General features: G+C 39.9%; 1 protein-coding gene across 7 annotated transcripts in view; it reads left to right on the forward strand.

Annotated features, from left to right (window-relative positions):
- Positions 1–22547, forward strand: part of AGTPBP1 (ATP/GTP binding carboxypeptidase 1) — a 105753-nt gene that overhangs the window by 5625 nt on the left and 77581 nt on the right. For 4 of the 7 annotated variants that reach the window (XM_079790468.1, XM_079790474.1, XM_079790472.1 and 1 more), the window contains exons 2-3: positions 11030–11094; positions 20069–20193. In XM_079790468.1, the coding sequence (XP_079646594.1) occupies positions 11063–11094; positions 20069–20193 (157 nt within the window). In that variant the 5' untranslated portion in view covers positions 11030–11062. Of the gene's footprint in view, positions 1–2475; positions 2579–11029; positions 11095–20068; positions 20194–22547 lie in introns of those variants that run through there. The other 3 variants (XM_079790470.1, XM_079790471.1, XM_079790476.1) reach the window with 2 other exon arrangements.

The raw sequence follows: 22547 nt of genomic DNA on the forward strand, positions 1-22547 counted from the left end.
TTAACGAGAGAAATGTTTCTTAAATATTTTTAAACAGTGGAAGTTTTTTGTCTAACGGTATCTTGTAGGAAGACCTATCTGTAAATAGATGAGAGTAAAATAGTGATGTTGTTCTGGTGGAATGGGAACTGGACCAAGTTGTTTAGTCAGGGCAAGTCAGAAGGGAATCATATTTCCTCAGATTGAATTTACAAGATTTAGATGGGACTTTGGAGTGTGAACAGTGTATGTTTCTTTTCACTTTAAAAAAAAAAAGCAGTTTAAACTTGAAATAAATTAAAAACCATGTATATTTGAAGTATTTATATATCTAGAATATATGACTTTAGGTTTGGGCTGTGTGTCAGAATTTCTTCTATGGATTGTTTGTGGAATGAATATTAGGACAGCTTATGTGTATGAAATTCTGATGCCTGGTGTGTGCTTGCTTATTGACTTAGCTCATGGGCTTGATTTCAGGCTTAAGCTAGTGAGAATTGAAGTTTTCAGTTTTTAGATTCCCTGGGCTCTGGAACTAATTCTACTTGAGGAAAATCTCAAAAATTCAGATCTAAAATTTGGTACTTTTCTTGAGCTAGAGTAGACACAATTGCTTGCTTTTCCTTATGCATGGGCTAGCTTGAGGAAGTTGATTTTGCTGTATGATTTTCTGCTAAAGTCAAATTCCAATATATAATTTTAGTACAGGTCATCGTTAAATATATAAGAGCACTATACAGACCCCTCCTCCAATTTAGGGTAATGTATGCTGTGGATTTTTAGGTGACAGCATAGATTTTTAATGTAGCTTTTTTTTTTGAAGCGAACATATCAAGATTTTATTGTCATATAATAAAACAAAATATTAAGCTTAGAGCTGGATCACTTGACCCTTTCTCTTCTTATCTCCTCCCAGTTAAAAATGATTGCATCTCTTAATAGCCAGCATTCTCTTAGATCTGCAGTTGGGGTCAATGCATTCAAGCCTCAGCAAAATCTTCTTTGTAGTTTTAGCCTTTTTTTCAGAAAATCGGCTTAGTCTGTCCTCCACAAGCCACTCCGCTTCCTGTCACAACACCGCTTTCCCTGCACACACAGAGAATCCTTGCCCTTCTCCTATGGTGTTACTTTTTGGGGTTGATGCTTGCCATACTTCTTACAGAAGCTCAGCGGGTTTTAGGAACGTTCACCATGTTTTCGAGAGCGCTTATCAGCAGGGAAAGGCAGCCTATTATTATTATTTTTAAAAAAACTTCTGTTGGATAATTAACTCAGAATACATCTCCCAAAGACCCAGGTGGGTCGGTTGTTTTGCTTTTGTGCAAAATTACATAGTATTTTGTCATGGGAAGTAGGCATTGAGGTACAGAGGACATAAGTCCCTAATCCTAATTTATAAATCATTGAATTATGAAAGTTCCTGCAGAGACTAAGCTTGTTTTCCTCTTTAAAGAGCTTTGTTGAGATATAACTCACCATACAATCTTCCCATTTAAAGTATGCAGTTCAGTGGCTTTTAGTATATTTACAGAGTTGTGCAACATTATCACAATCAGTTTTAGAACATTTTTATTACCTCAAAAAGAAACTCTACACCCCTTTACCCTCTCCTCCCACCCTAATCCCTGTCTCCCCTAGTCCCAGGTAACCAGTAATCTGTCTCTATGGGTTTACTTATTCTGGGTATTTTATATACATGGAACCATACAATGATGTGGTGCTTCGTGGCTGGCTTTTCCCATTTAACGTAATATTTTCAAGTTTCATCTAGGTAGCAAATATTAGTACGTTGTTTCCTTTGATTACTGAATAATATTCCACTATGTGGATATATCACATTTTATTTATCCATCTATCCATTGATGGGCATTTGGGTTTCCACTTTTTGGTTGCTATGAATAATGCTGCTGTGAACATTTGTGTATAAGTTTTTGTGTGGATATAGGTTTCCATTTTTTGGGGTTATACCTAGAAATGGACTGTCTGAGGCATTTGGATACTTTATGTTTAGCCTTTTAAGGCACTGCTAGACTACTTCCACTGTAGCTGCCATTTTACATCCCCTTCAGCAATGTATGGTGTTTCCAGTTTTTTCACATTCTTGCTAATATTTATTATTATCTTAATTGTTTATTATTGATTATAGCCACTTTAGTGTTGTGAAGTGTGAAGTGTTATCTTATTGTAGACTAAATTTTAAATAGTAGTTAGGCAAAGCAGGGATGATAATAGTCTAAGATGGAATTCATATTACAATTAAAGTATTTAATAGACTTTAATCTAGGACTATAATCCTCAGTAGCCATCTTAATCCTGGCTATGCGTGATTAGTATCACTTCTAATTTTATTTACTTATTTTTTGTTAATCTTCACCTGAGGGTATTTTTTCATTGATTTTTAGAGAGAGTGGAAGGGAGGGGAAGATACAGGGAGAGAGAAACATTGATGTGAGAGAGACACATTAATTGGTTGCCTCCCTCATGTTCTCTGACCAGGACCCAGGATAGAGCCTGCAACCGAGTTACGTGCCCTCGACTGGAATTGAACTCGTGACCCTTCAGTCCACCAGTTGCCGCTCTAACCACCAAGCCAGACCAGGTAGGGTTCACTTCCTAATTAAAAAAAAAAAAAAAAGTCAGAGATTTATCTAATCTCTGAGGATATTGTATGATTCCTCACTCCTTAAAAATTTCTTTATTGAAAAAGAAAACGGTGAAGATTCAGTTGTAAAGAACAGAATCTACTCTAGATACCTTAAGCAGAAAGGGTTTATTTACCATAAGATACCAAAGAGCTTAGAGAATTGTTGGGATGTATCAGTTTGGTCCTTTCAGGAGATAGAAACCCCATTGTAATTTAACAGGAAAAGATTTGTATAAAGAACTAGAGGCCCGGTGCACGGATTTGTGCACCTGTGGGGTCCCTCTGCCTGGCCTGTCATCCCCCGAAGGGTCCCGGATTGCGGGGCTGGGGAGGGAATGCAGGAGGGCTCCAGGGCGTGTCCGGCCCATTTCGCCTCGCCCAGTCCTGATCGGCTGGGCCCCAGCAGCAAGCTAACCTACCGGTCAGAGCGTCTGCCCCGGGTGGTCAGTGTGTGTCATAGCTACTGGTCGAAAGGTCGCTTAGGCTTTTATATATATATAGACTAGAGGCCTGGTGCGTGAAATTTGTGCATGGGTAGGGTCTCTAGGTCTGGCCAGCAATCAGGGCCGTCTGGGGCCTTCCTTTCCCCGGCTGCCAGCTGCCAGCCGGGGCCTTCCTTTGTTCCACGCTGTCCCCTGGTGGTTAGCACACATCATAGCGAGCAGTTGAACTAGTCAGTCAAACTCCCGAGGGGACAATTTACATATTAGCCTCTTATTATATAGGATTATTGACTAGCCTGGCCAGCATGGCTCAGTGGTTGAGCATCAGCCTATGAACCAAGGAGATCATGATTCGACTCCTGGTCAGGGCACATGCCTGGGTTGCAAGCTCGAACCCCAGTGGGGGGCGTGCAAGGAATCAATGATTCCCTCTCATCATTGATGTTTCTTTCTCTCTCTCCCTCTCTGAAATAAAGAAAAATACATATATAGAAAAAGAATTATTGACTATACTGGGATTGGAGCAATGAGGGGTTTACCAGTAAGAAGTAAAGATAGCTCTAAGGAATATAGGAAAAACTGATATAAAGAGTAGTTACTGAGATAGAGTGGGGCTGAGATAGTAGATTTCCCTCTCCATCTGGGGCCTAGACCTTGTTGGAAAAGGGCAAGGTCAAGGCAAGTAGCTGTGGGTGGTGAATTTGATGGCTATCAACCCTCTGGGGTAGTGGTCGGCAAACTCATTAGTCAACAGAGCCAAATATCAACAGTACAACGATTGAAATTTCTTTTGAGAGCCAATATTTTTAAACTTAAACTTCTTCTAACGCCACTTCTTCAAAATAGACTCGCCCAGGCCGTGGTATTTTGTGGAAGAGCCACACTCAAGGGGCCAAAGAGCCGCATGTGGCTTGCGAGCCGCAGTTTGCTGACCACGGCTCTGGGGTGCCAGGGAAAGCTGTTCATGGGGAGATGTCTGTCCGGTCTCTGTGCTACCTCCTGTTGGGGTCGCCGGGTGTGCTGCAGGAGCCTGCGGCTGGAAAAGCCATCCTTGTTGCAGGAGTGGGTCCTGCAGAAGCCTTGTCTGCTGCAGCCTAGTGAGCAAACTGGAGCCAGAAGCACAATTCTCTCCTCTGCAGTGTCTTTCCAATGTCCTCTTTTGACAAAGCTTAATATCGTGCCAGCTGGCAAAGAAATGAATATTTTGAGGGCATACATCCATTTTCACAGAACAGGCAAACGGTGATTTTGGAGATGAGGGGCAATAAATTAATGTCTGGCACAGGTATCACGTGCTTTACAGAATTGTTTGGAGATCTAAAGGAAGAGACTCTAGGTTGAGCTTGAAGGAACAACTCCCAAAACCTCTGCAGAGAACTGAGAAACCAAGGTGTGTGTGTGTGTGTGTGTGTGTGTGTGTGTGTGTGTGTGTGTGTGTAATTGTTTCTTTTATGATTAAAAGGCCTCCTGTGTAATTGTGAAATCGCTCCTAGATCTTCATTGCTAGAACCACTCTCTTGTTTTAAAATTAGGAAACTGTTGTGGTTGGTCAGGAGGCTGTGTGATCAGGAAACGTTTGCTGTGCTTACCAGCTATAGAACTATACTGGACCAGGACCAACCTATTCTGGTCCGCACCAACCCTGCCTACAAGAGACTCGACTAGCCTTTCTCAATCTTTATACACTGGAGGATCCATGAAATAATTTCTAGGTCTCAGGGAACTCCTCCATAAAAGGTATAACACCTATAAACTTTCTGATATTAGTTTAAACAGAAAGTTTAGATATACTAATTGTTATTATCACCTATAATCCTTTGGTGAAGTATGGATCTTCTGTCCTAAATAGTTTGAAATCGGTACTACCGGACACTGGTGAGATGAGATTGACAGCAATTTTCTGGGAGAGGAAGATACTGCACATCGCATGGGAATAGAGTGAACCAGCCACAGGGTCTGTGGGAGACAGGCTTTGTAGTAACAAAAGGACGAAGTAACCTTCCCATCCCTTCACTGTGGGAGCTTGTGATTAGTTTGTTTGAATAATTCTGAGAGCTGGCAGGGGACCGAAACTAATTAGGTTTTGGATTCAATCGAGTACAACTGGTTTGGCTGATGGTGGAACTGGCTGGGCGAGGAGCCTTCCCACTGGAGGGGGCACACGTGGCAAGAGTGGGAGAACTCGCATTAGGCCTTGGGGCCCTGTGAAGCTCAGGATGGTCAGGACAGTACTTGAGAATAATTAGGTCTTATAATACAGTACTCCAGTAATGACTGCTAATGCTTTATAGACATCCAATATTTATTGTTTTGTTTCTGGCTTATTTCACTTAGCACAATGTTTAAAGGTTAATTCATATTGTAGCATGTATCTGAACATTCTTTTTTATTTTCATATATGTTGTGAGTAGGGGTTCAACTTCATTACTTTACATGTGGAAATACAGTTATCTCAGCAAAGAAAAGTCTGTTCTTTTGTTATTGAATGGACTTGGCACCCTTGCCAAAGTCACTTGGCCATAGATTTATGCGTTTATTTCTAGACTTTCAGTTCTGTTGCATTCATCTGTTGTCTATTGGCCAGTACTACTTGTAAGCTGATTTGTATTAATGTATTTACAATATGAAAATTATTGAGAATGCTAAGTAACAAAGCTACTAAAAATAATGTTAATAAAAATATAGCCTAAGACAGAATTTATATAAGAATTTGAAAAAAAAACCCAACTTTTTTTTTAACAGATTGACATGATGAGAATCAAATATAGTTCCATAAGTTTCAAATTATTATATATATATGTGTGTGTGTTGATTATTTGACCTTTTATGAAAAGGCTTTATACAAGACAGTTACTTTTTAAAACTAAAAATAAATAATGAAATTTATGTCTTTCATATGAAAATTGTGTTTGCTTTCTTTCGTTGAACTTGAAATAACCATTCACAGATTTCATTTTCAACTGACATGAGGTGATTTTCTCCTTGATCTTGATAAACAACTAAAAAATTTCTTGCATAAAAAGTTGAAAACTTGTAGCCAAAATGTTCATTTCTTTATTGTGATTTGCAGGTCACTACTCTTCCATAGAAATCCAGAATTTCTTAAGGGGCAGATCAGTAAATCTCATCTTGAGGGTCTAGCCAGAAAGTGGCACATAAGATGCTTCCTCCTCAAGGTCCAGAGATCCTTTTTCACTTTCCAGCCCAAGTAGCAATCATTTTATGATTTCCCTTTGTCACATGATTTTCCCCGGCCAAGAATCTTGTCACTTGAAGTAAAAATATTTTCTCTAAGGTCTTGCCGAGAGTTGTCCAGTTGTTTCATGTGATAAGTGTTTGCTAAGGTGACTAGCTTCAGTACACGCTCTTGATCCTCTGACCTACTTGTGAAAGTGCTCCTGCAATTCACCTTTCAGCGGACACCTGTTGAGAACTCTTCATTTGCTAAGCCGCTGGATTTCTGCGTGTAGCCGGAGCTTTATGTGCTCTTTGTCCAGGTTTCCATGTAGTTCATTAAACATTATTGAGTGTACAGGTTTTTTGTTGATCATTTTTATAGCTTTAAGTAGAACTTTAAAATATTTCATCTCCCAGAGTTTTTGACACTTAGCTCTCTGTGAAAATACTGTGTTGTGAAGTCAGGTATTTTTAATTTTACTTTTAATTTTTTAATAAGAGTAGCAAATCTTATACCACATGATCTCACTCATTTATGGATAATAAAGAACATTATAAACTGATGAACAAAAAGATAGATACAGAGACAGTAAAGCAACAAACAGACTTTCAAATTACAGGGGGAAAGTTAGGGAGAGGGGGGGGGGAGATAAGAAATCAAACGAAGGACTTGTATGCATGCATATGAGCATAAACAATGGACGCAAAACTCTGGGGGGTGAGGGCATGTGTGGGTGTGGGGTGGGGGGGTAATGGTAAGATATGTACACATATAATACCTCAATAAAAAAAAAAAGAGTAGCAAATCTTCATATAGAGCCAGCTATTGATGGGATATTATCAATTCAGATGCCAACATAGTGCTTCCAAACAGACTTTTAGTTTTCAGATAGGAGGACAAAACATTAAATACCCTGTTTTTTGTTAACCTTGGGCAGCAAGCACTCTGTAGCAAAAAAAATTTTCTTGATTTTACTATTCTCAAATTTTATGATATTTATGAATGCATAATATATCTAGAGTATAATCTTAGATATATTACAGTTTACAAACTCTGGATTCATCAATCTGGATAAAAAATACACCATATTTTTCTGTTTATTACATAAGTATTTTATATCATGTGACAGGTCAATATGTTGACTTACCTTACTGTTAATATGCTGTAGAACTTTAAACATTTCTCCTACTGCATCTCATATAAGCATTTTACTCGGCGTAATTTTACATTCTGATCTCATTAGTTTCTCAGCAATTGGATGGCTTTTCCTTTTCTAGTAAGTTCTGCTACTATGCAAATTGGTACATCAGCCTTTTCATTGTATATAATTTTTTAAAAATAAAAGCTTCATTATGTTTCAGATTCCAATAGTACCTTTAACTTGTTAAATGACTATAATTTGTAGTTAAATGTCCTTTGAATATTGCTGGGACCTTTGTTGCAATACTTGTAAAGTTGTTTTCCAGAGACAACAAAGAATGGAATGGGACAACTTGAATTACCAGCCTATGTGTAAACCCATTGATAAGTAGTTTTTGTTCTCAAGATGGGATTTTGTGTGTGTGTGTCTTTTGTTGCACTACTTTAGTGAAATGACTCGCAAAATTGTCCACTGGCCCTTCTCTTGTACCTCATCCTTAAAAATGGACACATTTGATTGTGAAGCATATTTGTAAATAAAATGTTATAATGTAAAACATAAGGGCATAATAAATAACCAAATGAGACAATCACAAAATTTCACAGTATAGGTTCCTTGTAATATAGTCAGTCCACATTTTTAGAAAGTTTGCACTAATAGCAAAGCATTAGAAATGGGGCAACTGGGTATATTTCTTGGTTTTGTTTTTTGTTTTCTTCTCATTCTTTCCCCCAAGGGTTTAAAAAGGTCAGTCAGGATGTTGTGTTGAGAATAAACAGACTCTAGGGAGCCAGAGGTAGAAGGGAGACTAGGATGGTGGCTTGATCATAGAAGTAGATGTGGTGAAAGTGATCAGATTCTATATTTTAAAAGTAGAATTATTAGGACTTCTTCTTCTTTTTTTTTAAATGGATATTTGTTTGAGGGGCGGGGGAGAGAGAGAAACATCGACTTGTTGTTCCACTTATTTATGCATTAATTATTTGATTCTTGTATGTGCCCTGACTGGGGCTAGAACCTGCAACCTTGGCATAACAGGATGATGCTCTAACCAACTGAGCTACCTGGCCAGGGCTTATCAGGGCTTCTTGGTGTGTTGGATGTGGGGTGTAAGACAGGAGCCAAGGAGGAAGTTAAGGTTTTGGATCACAGACTTGGAGAGAGAGAATTGTCTTTAACTACCCTTGGGAAAAGCTGAGGTTAGAGCACCCTTGAAAGGGAAGGGAAGGTCAGGAGATCAGTTTTGGATATCTTGGGTTTGTGATAGGAGAGATCTAAGTGGAAGTGTTGAGTAGACTGAATGAGATCACCAAGAGACCTGAGGTAGGAAAGGACAAGAGAGAACTGAGCCGTGGGGCATTCCAGGAAAAGAGGCTTAGAAGGAGTGGTAGTGGAGTAGACAGAAAACAGAGTATGTCCAAATGATGCAAGTACTTCCAAGACGAGGGAGTGATCAGCTATATCCAATGCTGCTGATAGAACTAGTAAGGTGAAGACTGAGAATGGACAGTTGGATTTGGTAACACTAAATGAGATCATTGGTTGCTGACAAGAGCAGTTAGCAGTGTTGATGGAGTGGTGTGTGGAAAAGTGGACTGGAATGTGTTTAAGAGGGAATGGGAAGAGAGGACTTGTTGACAATATATATAAACAACTCTGCTTTCAGAAGGGAAGAAATGGGACAGTAGCTGAACTGCGGAACTGGGAGCAAGAAAGTACCCCCCCCCCCCCCCCCGCCCCAAGGACACACAAAAACAACAACATGATTTTATGGTGATGAAAATGATCCAATGAAGAGGAATGAGTAGATTATACCTAAATTCCACAGTCAGTTATTATATACTCCCTTGCCTACCTTCTCAACTTCTTTGCCTCTTTCTTGCTTTGTCACCTTTGGTTGGCAAAACCACAAGCTTGGTGAAATGCAGCACTTCTGTTACCCCATACTTGCAGTGAACACAAACTTTCACAGCAACACGAAGGGCCTTTGTTTACTCTGAGGCACTCTGGTCTCAGGCCTCAGAAATAAAAAGCGCTGTAAGGGACATGCTGGGTAATGAGGACGAGAATTGGCCTTTTTCCTGAGGAACTCGGAAGTCTCAGAAGGCAGATTTCTTTGAGGTTGTCAATTTCTTTGGTGAAGATTATTTGCCAGACATGTTGAACATGGGGATATTGAGGAGGTAAAAAGTTATGTGCAATTATAAAGTTTTAGTTAGCTGTTTAGCAGTCTATTTCTCTGCTGTTCTTGGTATTTCCCAGTTCCCCTAGTTATGAGTTTCCTGAGTTCTTCTGGGCAGAGTACCCTCCTTCCCCATAGTTTTCCTCTCTGTCGCTGTGGACTTTACTGTCTACTTTACTCTAGTCCTGTGAGGGAGAGGAGAGAAATGCCTGTGGCTAAATTGCTATCTTACTGTGAATTGGAAGTTTGAATCATTTCTTAACTGTTGAGATAGGAATGATGGAAATGCCCAGCATTAATTTTTGCAAATCAGAATTTACAGTGAACTTTACATAAGATGTGCTGCTAATCTAGTTTTAGAGAGAAACATACCACTCAACAAGAAGTAACTTTTTATGGCAGCAGCAGCACTTTTGAAAACACATCGGATACCTCCCCCCTTGTATATACAGTTAAGTCTTAATTAACTTGGATTTTGGGAAAGTTACTTTGATTTTATAGTCATTACAAAATAGTCAATTGAGCCCTAGCTAGTTTGGCTCAGGGATAGAGTGTTGGCCTGCACATCAAAGGGTCCCGGGTTTGATTCTGGTCAAGAGCACGTACCTTGGTTGCAAGCTCCTCCTTGGCCTGGGCCCTACTCAGGGCTCGGGCAGGAGGCAATCAATCGATGTATTTCTCTCACATTGACATTTCTCTCTCTGTCTTTCCCTCTCTCTTAAACAATCCCTAAAAATCAATGGAAAAATATACTCAGTTGAGGATTAATCTAAATAAATAAATAAATAAGTCAGTTGAAAAAAAGAACAGCAATTTAAAATTTCTTATAACTTAAAAACAGACCGTGTAATTTTTATACATAATCCAAAAATTATCAAAATTTTGTGAATCAAGATTTAATGTTTTAAAATGTATAGTATGAACTTTATAAAGATAAAACCTGTACTGCTTGAAGGAAAATATGCATGAAATGCATTAAATAAGATGTTACAGGTTTTTACTCTGTCTGAACAATTTGTTATTAATGTAAAAGTATTCTCATGTAGAAATAATCATATATATTTGCAGTATTTGAGTACTTATGTGATTGGTGGACAATAAGTACACTAATCGCAGGATGCTATTGTTGGTTTGAGTATTTTAAGGAAGAGTACTTAAAACAGGAAGGATAATTTTATCGCAAAAGAAATGGGAACACTAGATCGTAAATTGTGTTAGATTAGGTTTTTGCATTTTTGTAGCTCTAGGATTCTGGTAATGTTTTACTGGTTGATTTTAGGTAATAGTCACATGTTGTGCGTTGAAGTGACTTGCCAGAAGCACATAGAACTCAAATATTCTCCTTTGGTTTCCAGTGTTATTTTGTGTTTCCCATAATAAAAACCTTCAGCTGTATGGCAGTTATGACATCTAATGTATAGAAAACAGAATTATATTTAATTAACTTTTTTTTTTTTTTTAGATTATCTGCAATGGTGAAATGAAGTAACTCAAGATGAGCAAGTTAAAAGTGGTATCAGATAAAAGGTACTGTAATTCTAAATACCAATATGTATAAATTACAGAAATAATACATGAAGCAGTTATTTGAAACTCATTACTTTAAAAATATTATTTATGTTTAATAGTATGTTATACAGTTGACCTTTGAACAGCATGGGTTTGAACTGCACAGGTCCACTTATATACTGATTTTTCTATTTTAAAAAAAATATTTTATTGATTTCAGAGGAGAAGGGAGAGAGAGAGATAGAAAGAAACATCAGTGATGAAAGAGAATCATTGATTGGCTGCCTCCTGCAACCCGGGCATATGCCCTGGCCTGGAATCAAACTCTGAATTCCTGGTTCATAGGCCAATGTTCAACCATCTGAGCCACAGATTTTTTTCAGTAAATACCTGTAATGTTTTCATTCCATAGTTGGGTTTTCATGTATGCATGTATGCATTGACCCATGCCATTTATATAGGGGATTTGAGCATCTGCAGATTTTGGTATCCGTGTGGGTTCCTTGAACCAGTCTTCCATGGATACCTAGGGACAACTAAGTTTTTGGGGAGTCAGAAGTTACAAATTTTCAACTGCATCGGGATGGGATTACCTACCCCCACTCTTGCATTGTTCAGGGATCAACTGTATTTATATTGTTTTATTAAGATTTACCTTTTCAGTTAAAGCTGGAGTCAGCAAACTATGACTGGGAGGCCAAATCTGGCCTACCTCTTGTTTTTGTATGGCCTGTGAGCTAAGAATGGCTTTTCCATTCTAAATGGTTGGAAAAAAGAGTAAAAAGAATATAATATTTTATGACACATAAATATTTCATGAAATTCAGATTTCAGTGTATGTAAATAAACTTTTATTGAGCATGCTCTTTCACTTATAGATTGTCTGGTCACTTTTGTACTACCATGGCAAAGTTGAGTAGTGACAGAGACTATATGGCCTGTAGTGCCTAAAATATATACACTATCTGGCCCTTTATAGAGAAGTTTTCATTGACTCCTGAGATAAAGCATCATCTCTACTGTGGACTTTCTTACTTTTTAGCAAATCTGGAGGGGTGGATGGATATCGATACTTGCTGAGTTTAAATAGGGTTGTAATTGAATGAATTAGATTGGCAGATTTAAAGACCATGGGTGGTGATTTAAATCAAATTAACATGTTTTGTAAGATACAGCAAGCAGAGCCCTGGCTGGGTGGCTCAGTTTGTTGGAAGTGTCGTCCATATGCCAAAAGTTTGCGGGTTCAATCCCTGGTCAGGGCACATAGACAACCCATTGATGTTTCTCTCTCCCATCAATGTTTTCTTCTCTCTCTCTCTCTCTCTCGCTTTCTCTCTTTCTCTTTTCCCCTTTCTCTCTCTCTCAAATCAATAAAAACATATCCTCAGGTGAGGACTAAGAAAAAAAAGGCTACAGCAGGCAGATATTTTCTCTATATCACATTCACCGTCGTCATGATCATGCCCTAAATGTTACCATCAGCAAAATTCTCGTTTCTAAGTACTAATTCAGACTTTTTTATTCTCCAACAACAATCTTTCATCTGTCTATCTCAACTTGTGCAAATATCTGTATTGTAAGTGTTCTGCCTTACCCAGAACTCTAGTTTATTGACTTTTATTGTTTTCTCATTTAATCTCCTTTTTTACTCAGTGTAGACTCTATTATACTCTTGCAAATACCTGGAATGTCTTTATCTCACTTTGTGTGTGTGTGTGTGTGTGTGTGTTTTGGTTAATCCTCATCCGAGGATATTTTTCCATTGATTTTAGAGAGTGGAAAGGAGAGAAGGAAGGAGGAAGAAAAAGAGAGAGAGAAAATCTATATGAGAGAGACACATATTGGTTGCCTCCTGCACGTACCCCAATGGGGGCCAGGGATGGAACCTACAACTCAGGTACGTGCCCTGATCAGGAATTGAACCCATGACCTTTCAATGTACAGGGGACAACATTTCAACCAACTGAGCCACACTGGCCAGGGTACTTTGTGTGTGTGTGTTTTTAATCACACCCACTGGACAAAGCCCTTTCCCTGTAAATCTTTATTGAGCAGCTGAGTGATGTTGGAAGATGAATGAACTTGGCAGAGATCATTAAAAATTATTGATTAACAACCTGAACAGAGCCCAGCAATCTTCTTATTGTGGTTATCTGGAAAGTTCATTTTCCCAAATTTTGTAATGACTGTTTTATACTTCCTTTTATATTCCTCAAACCTTTGAAATCCTCAGATAAGTCAATACATAACCTCAGCAAATGACCATTTCTCATGATATCATAGAGAAAATAAATCTATTATCCTCATTACTTTTTATATTTTTTCCTCATTACTTAAAAAATTTATTTTTTATTGAATTTATTGGGATGACATTGGTTAATACAATTCTGTAGGTTTCAGGTGTACAATTCTATAATACATCATCTGTATATTGTATTTTGTATTCACCATATCTTCATATTTCTTACACCAAATTTACATGCTCCCCTTTTTTTAATTCCATCCTCTTCTTACCATATTATTATTTACTCCAACAGAGCTTGTCTCTTTTCTTGTCGAAGACTAATACTGTCACCTCTGTTCTAGATTTTTTACCTCCTTTCTTCTCAGGGTCTTTTAATTATTATTTATTCTTCTGTCTTGAATCTTTAACTCCTCCATTTCTTACCATTTAAAAATGATCTGGGCTTTCCAGTATTTATAGACTCTGTTCTTCTTTTATTGTCCAATTTATATGATTCTTTTAAAAGCCCAAATTTTGAAATAGTCTATAAATGCAATCTACATTTCATTTCACACTCTCCAACCACTCTTGTTTAGTTTCTGTTTTATCTACTATACCAAGAGTACTTATTAAAACCACCTATTATTTTTCTAAACAACTTTATTGAGGCATAATTATCATAAACCAGTAATACATAGTGAGTACAGTTTGGTAAGTTTGGCCTATATATACCTGTGAAACCATTCTCTCAGTCAAAATACTGAACACATTCCTCATTTGTTTCCTGGCGCCCTTTTGTAATCCTTTCTTCCTGCTTCATCCCTCACTCCAGGTCAGTGGTCGCCAATCTTTTGGACCTCATGGACCACCAGTGGTCCGCAGACGACTGGTTGGCGACCGCTGCTCTAGGCAATCACTCGTCTATTTTCGGTCACTACAGATTTTTGTGTGTTTCTAGAACTTTATATAAAAGGAATTATACAGTATGTCTTGTTTTGGGGGTTGGGGTGGGAGGTAGGGGTGTGTGACTGGCTTCTTTTACTCAGCATAGTTATTTTGAGACTCATCTCGTGGAGTGTGTATCAGTTATACCTTTTTTTTTTTATTACTAAGAAGTATTCTGTTGGATTAGATATGCTGCAGTTTGTTTACTCATATATTAGACATTTGGGTTGTTTCCAGTTTTTGGCTATCTATAATAATAAAAGAGTAATATGCTAATTAGACTGGACGTCCTTCTGGATGTCCTTCCAGACAACCTTCCAGACAAAGCTGGGGCTGCGAGGGAAACCCGGGTCCCAGGTGCCTGCCGGTGGCCTGAGGGAAGCCCGGGTCCCGGGTGCCAGAGGGGAGCTGGTGCCGGTAGCCAGGGGAAGGAAGGCCTACTCTTGCATGAATTTTGTGCATCGGGCCTCTAGTTACAAATAAGGCTGTTAGGAACATTTGTGTACTAGTATTTGTATGGCCTTATGCTTTCTTTTCTCTTGGCCAAATACCTAGGACTGGAATGAATAATATAGTAGGCCTATGTTTCTTTTTAGGAAACTGCCAACAACCTGTTTTCCAAAGACATTATATTTTATACTTCTTCCCGCAGTATATGAAAATTCTAGTTTTCTACATTCTCATCAATACTTGGTATGGTCATTCATTTAAAATATTTAAATTCTTACGGTCATTCTTCTAAAATTGCAGTCATCCCAATAGAGGGTGTGTTGGCATCTCATTCTGATTTTAATTTGCATTTCCCTAATTGCTAATGATGTTGAACATCTTTTCCTGCACTTACTTGCTTTCAGCATATCTTATTTGGTGAAGTATTTTTCCAAATTTTCTTCCCATTTTAAAAATTGGAGTGTTTGTTGTTTTTATTATTGAGTTTTAGAATTTATTTTTTAATTAAAATGTTTTTATTGATTTTTAGAGAGAGAGGAAGGGAGAGGGATAGAGAGATAGAAACATCAATGAGAGAGAAATATCATCAATTGGCTGCCTCCTGTACTCCCCCTTCTGGAGACTGCAACCCAGGCACGAGCCCTGAATAGGAATTGAACCTTGATCTCTTGGTTCCCTGGTTGATGCTCAACCACTGAGCCACACCAGCTGGGTGAAATTTTCTATTTATTATACATAAAATTCCTTTAATAGATTTGCAGACATTTTCTTCCAGTCTTTTCATATTCTAAGAGTGACTTTTAAAAGATGAGAAGTTTTTAAATTTAGGTGATGTCCATTTTGTTTATTTGTTCTTTTATAGATAACTAGAGGCCCAGTGCACTAAATTTGTGCACTGGTAGGGTCCCTAGTGGCTGCCAGCTGCCAGCTGGCTACTCCCTACCTTTCCCCGGGGCCGCCTGCTGCTGCTGCTGGCCAGGGCCTCCTTCCCTTGCCACGGCTGCCTGCCGCCACCACTGCCGCTGGCCGTGGCCTCCCTCCCTCCCCCCGGCTGGCCCTGCCCCCTGGTCGAACTCCCGGACAATTCTTGGTTGAGGGGACAATTTGTATACTACACTTTTATAATATAGGATGCTTTTTAGAGCTGTAGATAGAAAGATATGCATAACCCATGTTTACCTATGTTTTCTTATAGAAGTTTTATAGTTTTAACATTTAAGTTTGTGCTCCATTCTGAGTTAAACTTTATTTATGGTGTAAGGTATGGGTAGTTCTTTTTGGCATATGGACCAGCACCATTTTCGGAATGACTATGCTTTCTCCATTGAATTGTCTTGGTACCTTTGTAAAAAATTAGATGTCCATTTATGTTTGGGTCTGTTTTGGACTCTGTTTTCTTCCCTTGATCTAGATGTTTATCATAGTGAGGATACCTCACTGCCTTGATAACTATAACTTTATAATGAATCTCGAAATTAGTGTTGGTCCACCAACTTAGTTCTTTTCCCCCCCAAAGTTTGTCCTATTTTAGGTTCCTTTGCATCAGTTTGACATTTCTACACAGTAGCCTGCTGGGATTTTGATTTTTCTCACTATAAAATAATCTATCCTATATATACTAGAGGCCCAGTGCACAAAATTTGTGCACAGGGTGGGTGTGTGGGTGTGTCCCTCAGCCCAGCCTGCACCCTCTCCAATCTGGGACCCCTTGAGGGATGTCCGACTCCCCATTTAGGCCCGATCCCACCGGGCAGTCGGACATCCCTCTCTGAACCGCTCGCCTGCCTGCCTGCCTGATTGCCCTTAACCGTTTCTGCCTGACAGCCTGATCACCCCCTAACCACTCCTCTGCCAGCTTGATCAACGCCTAACTGCTCCCTACCAGCCTGATTGCCCCCAACTGCCCTCCCGTGCTGGCCTGGTCACCCCTAACTGCCCTCTCTTGCCAGCCTGGTTGCCCCTAACTGCCCTCCCTGCTGGCCTGGTCCCCCCCAACTACCCTCCCTTGCAGGCCTGGGTCCCTCCCCAACTGCCCTTCCCTGCAGGCTTGGTCCCCTCCAACTACCCTCCCTTGCAGGCCTGGGTCCCCCCCAACTGCCCTTCCCTGCAGGCCTGATCATCCCCAACTGCCCTCCCTTGCAGGCCTGGTCCCTCCCAACTGCCCTCCCCTGCTGACCTGATTGCCTCCAACTGCCCTCCTTTGCAGGTCTGGTCCCTCCCAACTGCCCTCCCCTGCTGACCTGATTGCCTCCAACTGCCATCCTTTGCAGGCCTGGTCCCTCCCAACTGCCCTTCCCTGCTGGCCTGATCATCCCCAACTGCCCTCCCCTGCTGGCCATCTTGTGTCCACATGGGGGTGGCCATCTTTGACCACATGGGGGCGGCCATATTGTGTGTTGGAGTGATGGTCAATTTGCATATTACCTCTTTATTATATAGGATAAAATCCTAAATGACTGTAGTTATGATGTGCAATGACCACCAGGGGCAGATGCTCCGACCAGTAGCTATGACGCGCACTGACCACTAGGGGTCAGATGCTCAACGCAGGAGCTGCCAAGCTGCAATGACTAGGCAGCTGTGGTTCTTGGGTGATGCACCTGGAACCAGAGAGGAGGGAGCCCAATTCCAGGGTGTGTTACCCAAGAACTGCCCTCTTGCAATCCTGTACCCTTTGGGGATGTCGGAGAGTCAGTTTCGGCTGATCCCTGCAGGCCAGGCTGAGGGATCTCTAGTTAGAATTATTAATGGTTACTCTGAAGATTGGTCTTAGCCTCATTTTGATTCATCTAAAAAAATAGAGGAAGACAGTCAAGATACATCTCTTTATTTAAAAATTCTCTGCTTTGTTCATTGAAAAGCTATATAATTGTGTGTGTGTGTGTTTTTAATAAAGTCTAAAAATTATTCAAATGGTATAGCTGCCCTCTGGTGTTCACCCTATGATTCTCTCAACATTAGTGTCAACAGCCTTAAATTTTGGAGCTGAGTCAGTAGTGGCTTAGAATATTTTGTTCAGTTTTCATTCTGTAGATGAAAAAAGTACAGAAAGGGAATGCCCATGTTCTGAATTTCTATTTTTTTTCTTTCCTTCCTTCAAAAAATAAATTCATCCACCATCCATGCAATAGCATGATTCTCAGAAAGGAGTCACTTAGATGAAAGTTTTATTTTTATTTTTTTTAAATCCTCACCCGAGGATTTTTTCCCATTGATTTTTTAGAGAGAGGGAAAGACAGAGAGAAGCATCAATGTGAGAGAAACACATCGATTGGTTGCCTCCTGCACGAGCCCTGACCAGGGCCCAGGCCGGGGAGGAGCCTGCAGCCGAGTTACGTGCCCTTGACTGGAATTGAACCTGGGACCCTTCAGTCTGCAGGCTGACCTTTATTCACTGAGCCAAACTGGCTAGGGCAAAAGTTTTATTTTTTTATAGTGGTACAATTTAATATTTTAAGAGTTACTGACAAAACAAACTCTTAATTTGGAACGGAATAGAATGTGTGTTATGCTTAGTGTGTTTTTGAATTTTTTAAAATAGATGCCTTATTAGCTACTAAAAATATTAAAACATGAAAATAATTGAATAAAATTAGAAAAACACACTCAATTAGTATGTTTCTGAATTTTGGTTTCCATAATGCAAATTTCTCTTAAAGATGTATTTTCCCTAGTATGCAAAACTGTGGTATCTTAATGTAATTTCTCACCACAAAGAACTAGAGCTCTCAAAAAGAACAGGTTTGGCTCAGAATCTCTGTACTCTTAAATGAATGAAGACTCCAAAAAAGTTTTTGTTGATGTGGATTTTTTAATCTATTGATATTTACCATGTTATAAATTAAAACTGAGGAATTAAAAATTAGCCATTTAAAAATAATAAACTCAATGCATAATGACACAATAACATTTTATATTAAAAATAACTATAGTTTCAAAATGTAGTAAGAAGAGTGCTATTGATTTATTACATTTTTGAAAACTTAATGTTTGACTTAATGGAAGACAGGTAGATTTTCTTCTTCTGAGTTCAGTCTCTGGTGGTTTGTACAAATTAACTTACTGTTAAAGAAAAAGAGAGAGAGAATATGAATTCGGGAAATTTGAACTTGGAAATTAGATGTTGATGTTAAAGGATTATTGTTATTGTTTTTGGTATAGTAGTGCTATTATAGTTATACTAGAGGCCCAATGCATGAAATTCGTGCAAGAGTAGGCCTTCCTTCCCCCGGCTGCCAGCACCGGCTTCCCTCTGGCACCTGGGACCCTGGCTTCCCTCACTGCCCCGGCTTCGTCCAGAAGGATGTCTGGTCTAATTAGCATATTATGCTTTTATTATTATAGATACATTCTAAAGAGTTCTTATTTTATAAAACAGATAATTAATTCCAAAGTATTTACATAGGAAATGATCTCTCTGAGATTTGCTTCAAAATTAGCCAATGGATGTGTGTGGCTGCAAGTAAGCATGTGTGAAATAAGATGGTCCATGAATTGATAACTGTTGAAGCTGGGTGATAGGTACATGATAGTTCATTTTCCTATTTTGTCTTCTTTTGTTCATGTTTGGAATTTTTTATAATGTTAATGTTTTTGCTCATTCAGATTTATGGTAACAGTTTTAAGGAATCATTTATCTCTTGCAATATTGGAAGAAAAAGAAAATATATAAAAACTTAAACAAGTAACTTATTTTTCTCACTACAGAATTATTTGTTAAAAATATGAAATATTTCTGAAAACCAGAAAGTATAGAGCATCCTATATAATAAAAGCCTAATATGCTAAGTATCCAGTTGTCTGGTCATCCGTTCAACCAATCAAAGCACAATATGCTAATGATATGCTAAGGCCACACAATTGCTCACTATGACATGCACTGACCACCAGGGGGCAGACAGTTGACCGGTCAACCAGTCACTATGACATGCACTGACCACCAGGGGGCAGATGCTCTGACTGGTAGGTTAGCCTGCTGCTGGGGCCCAGCCGATTGGGACTGAGTGAGACAGGATGAACATGTCCTGGAGCCCCCCTACCTTCCTCCCTGGCCCCGATGGTGCACCAGTGGGGTCCCTCGGCCTGGCCTGTGCCCTCTCGCAATCCGGGATGTCAGAGAGCCGGTTTCAGCCCAATCCCACAGGCCAGGCTGATGGACCCCACTGGTGCACGGATTCGTGCACCGGGCCTCTAGTAATATAATGAACACCTTGTACCAATCACCCAAGAAATAAAACTTACAAATGTGACGTGTGCAATTGTCTAATAAAGGCATGTCAGAGGGCATCATTCTTCCGCTCGAAACTTCCCATTTCACTTAGTGTAAAAACAGTGATCTTGCTGTGCCCTAATATAAAGTAACATTCTTTTTAGCCTTACCAATAACTCTCGGGTTGTCGGACTCCTCGCTCAGCTGGAGAAGATCAGTACTGAACCTACAGAATCAGATACTGCCAGATATGTTACATCAAAAATTCTTCATCTGGCTCAAAGTCAAGGTGAGCTTTAACCTCTTGTTTTGGAAATGCTTTTTAAATTCTTTAACAGTGGAGGCAGCTAATAATGTTTAAACTTTTGATAAACTATTTTCCGTAAAAATCAAACTTCCTCAAATAGACTCAAGAAGTAGAAAATGGAATAGCTGTGCAAGAAATTAATTTTCAAAGCATTGTTTCTAAGAAATGATTATGATTTTAGGTATGGATGAATCCCTCCATCCCCTCCCCCCATCAAGTTTCAAGTAATACCTAATTCCAGTGCTACTTGCACTAGAATGTTGACAAAAGATGTCAGGTAGCAGAGAACATTGGTTAATTGCGTGGTTCCTGCTTTGAAATGCAGGTTCTGTCATTCAGTGCCTGGGTGACCTTAAGGAAGTATTGAATCTCTAGGACTTAGTTGTACCATGTCTGAAATAGAGATGAGAAATATCATGTGATTATTAATGTGTATTACATGAGAAGTATGTAAAAAGAAGGTTAAAAGTGTTTAATAAGTGATACCTCTATTATATGAAGCCAGTACTGAATTGGTATCAAAACCTTGATAGTGTACAAGAGAAAAAAAAGTGTTGACTTTGCACTTAAGAACATAAATGTAAAAAGTCCCAAATAAAATATTAGTGAATTAAGTCTAATTATACATTGAAAGATGAATATCATTGCTAAAGTGCACTTATTTCAGGAGTGTAAAATGTTTTAATATTAGGAAATATCTAATCTAATAATAGACAATATGCAAATTGACCGCACCTTCGCTACGCCCAAGCCACGCCCACCAGCCAAGCCACGCCCACCAACCAATCAGGACGAATATGCAAATTATCCAAACAAAGATGGCGGCTAATTTGCATATCGCGACAGCGTAGAAAGAAGCCAAGAGCTGCAGAAGGGAGCAAAGCTGCAGAGAAGCAAGCAAGCCAAGGGGAGGAGAAGGGAGGAGCGGAGGCGGGGCCGGGGGAGAAGGAAGTTGAGCAGGTGGGGCCGGGGGAGAAGGAAGTTGAGCAGGCGGGGCCGGGGGAGAAGGGGCGGGGCCGGGAGAGAAGGGAGGAGCGGAGGCGGGGCCAGGGGAGAAGGGAGGAGCGGAGGCGGGGCCAGGGGAGAAGGAAGGAGAGCGGGCTGGCGGAGAAGTTAGAAAAGCAGGGGGGCTGGCGGAGAAGGCGGGGCGGGGGAGAAGGGAGGAGCGGAGGCGGGGCTGGGGGAGAAGGGAAGAGCGGAGGCGGGGCCGGGGGAGATGGGAAAAGCAGGCGGGCTGGCAAAGAAGGCGGGCCGGGGGCGAAGGGAGGAGCGGAGGCGGGGCCAGGGAAGAAGGAAGGAGAGTGGGCTGGCGGAGAAGTTAGAAAAGCAGGGGGGCTGGCGGAGATCGCGGGGCGGGGGACAAGGGAGGAGAGCAGGCAGGGTGGGGTAGAGTGCAGCAGGAAACCCTATTGCAGGATTTTTCCTGCAACGGGAACGCTAGTATTCTATAACATTATTTGAACAGGTCAAATAAAACCGATGTGATTATCTCAATAGATGCTAAAAAATATTCTAAAACCTGTACTTGATTTAAAACACACACACACACAAAAAAACAGCAAACCTGATTTTTCTTTTTTCAAATAAAGGTAAAACTGCACCACCTTAATATTTAACAATGACACGGAAGGCGTTCTGTTAAAATGAAGGTCCAGACAATTCACAATTAATATTTTAATTAATTTTTTATTATTTCATTATTCTGGAGGTTCAGGTCATTGAAATAAGATGTTTAGCAGGCATTTACAGTGTCCAGGAGCTCAGTATCTATTAATCTTTCTTTGTGGTGACAGACCCTTAATTTCTTTTATAATATCCTCCTATGTAACCCCTGTGTTTAATGGGTAGTTGATAGCACCCCAAAACCCAGGAGAGGTCACTAATAGAATGTATTTGTTTCTAGCAAAATCTAAAATACCTGCACCTTTTAATTCAGAAAGTGGTTGTACTAGATTCTAGCCTTTGGAAATAGTATGCTTATCAACTAAGGCAGATGTATAAGGATGTTCATTGTATTAGTGCAAAGATAGGTGTACAAGGTATATTCACTGTATTATCCTCAAAACAAAACACCAACAAAAACAAAGCATTGCCCTAGCCCAGTGGTCGGCAAACTCATTAGTCAACAGAGCCAAATATCAACAGTACAACGATTGAAATTTCTTTTGAGAGCCGAAAACCGACTTCTGCGCAAGGGCCACGAAGTTTCAATCGCACTGTACGTGTGTGCCCGCATGTGGTATTTTGTGGAAATACCAAGGGGCCAAAGAGCCGCATGTGGCTCGCAAACCTCAGTTTGCCGACCACTGCCCTAGCCGGTTTGGCTCAGTAGATAG

This window comes from Cnephaeus nilssonii (assembly GCF_951640355.1).
Source record: "Cnephaeus nilssonii genome assembly, chromosome: 14".
NCBI lineage: Eukaryota > Metazoa > Chordata > Mammalia > Chiroptera > Vespertilionidae > Cnephaeus > Cnephaeus nilssonii.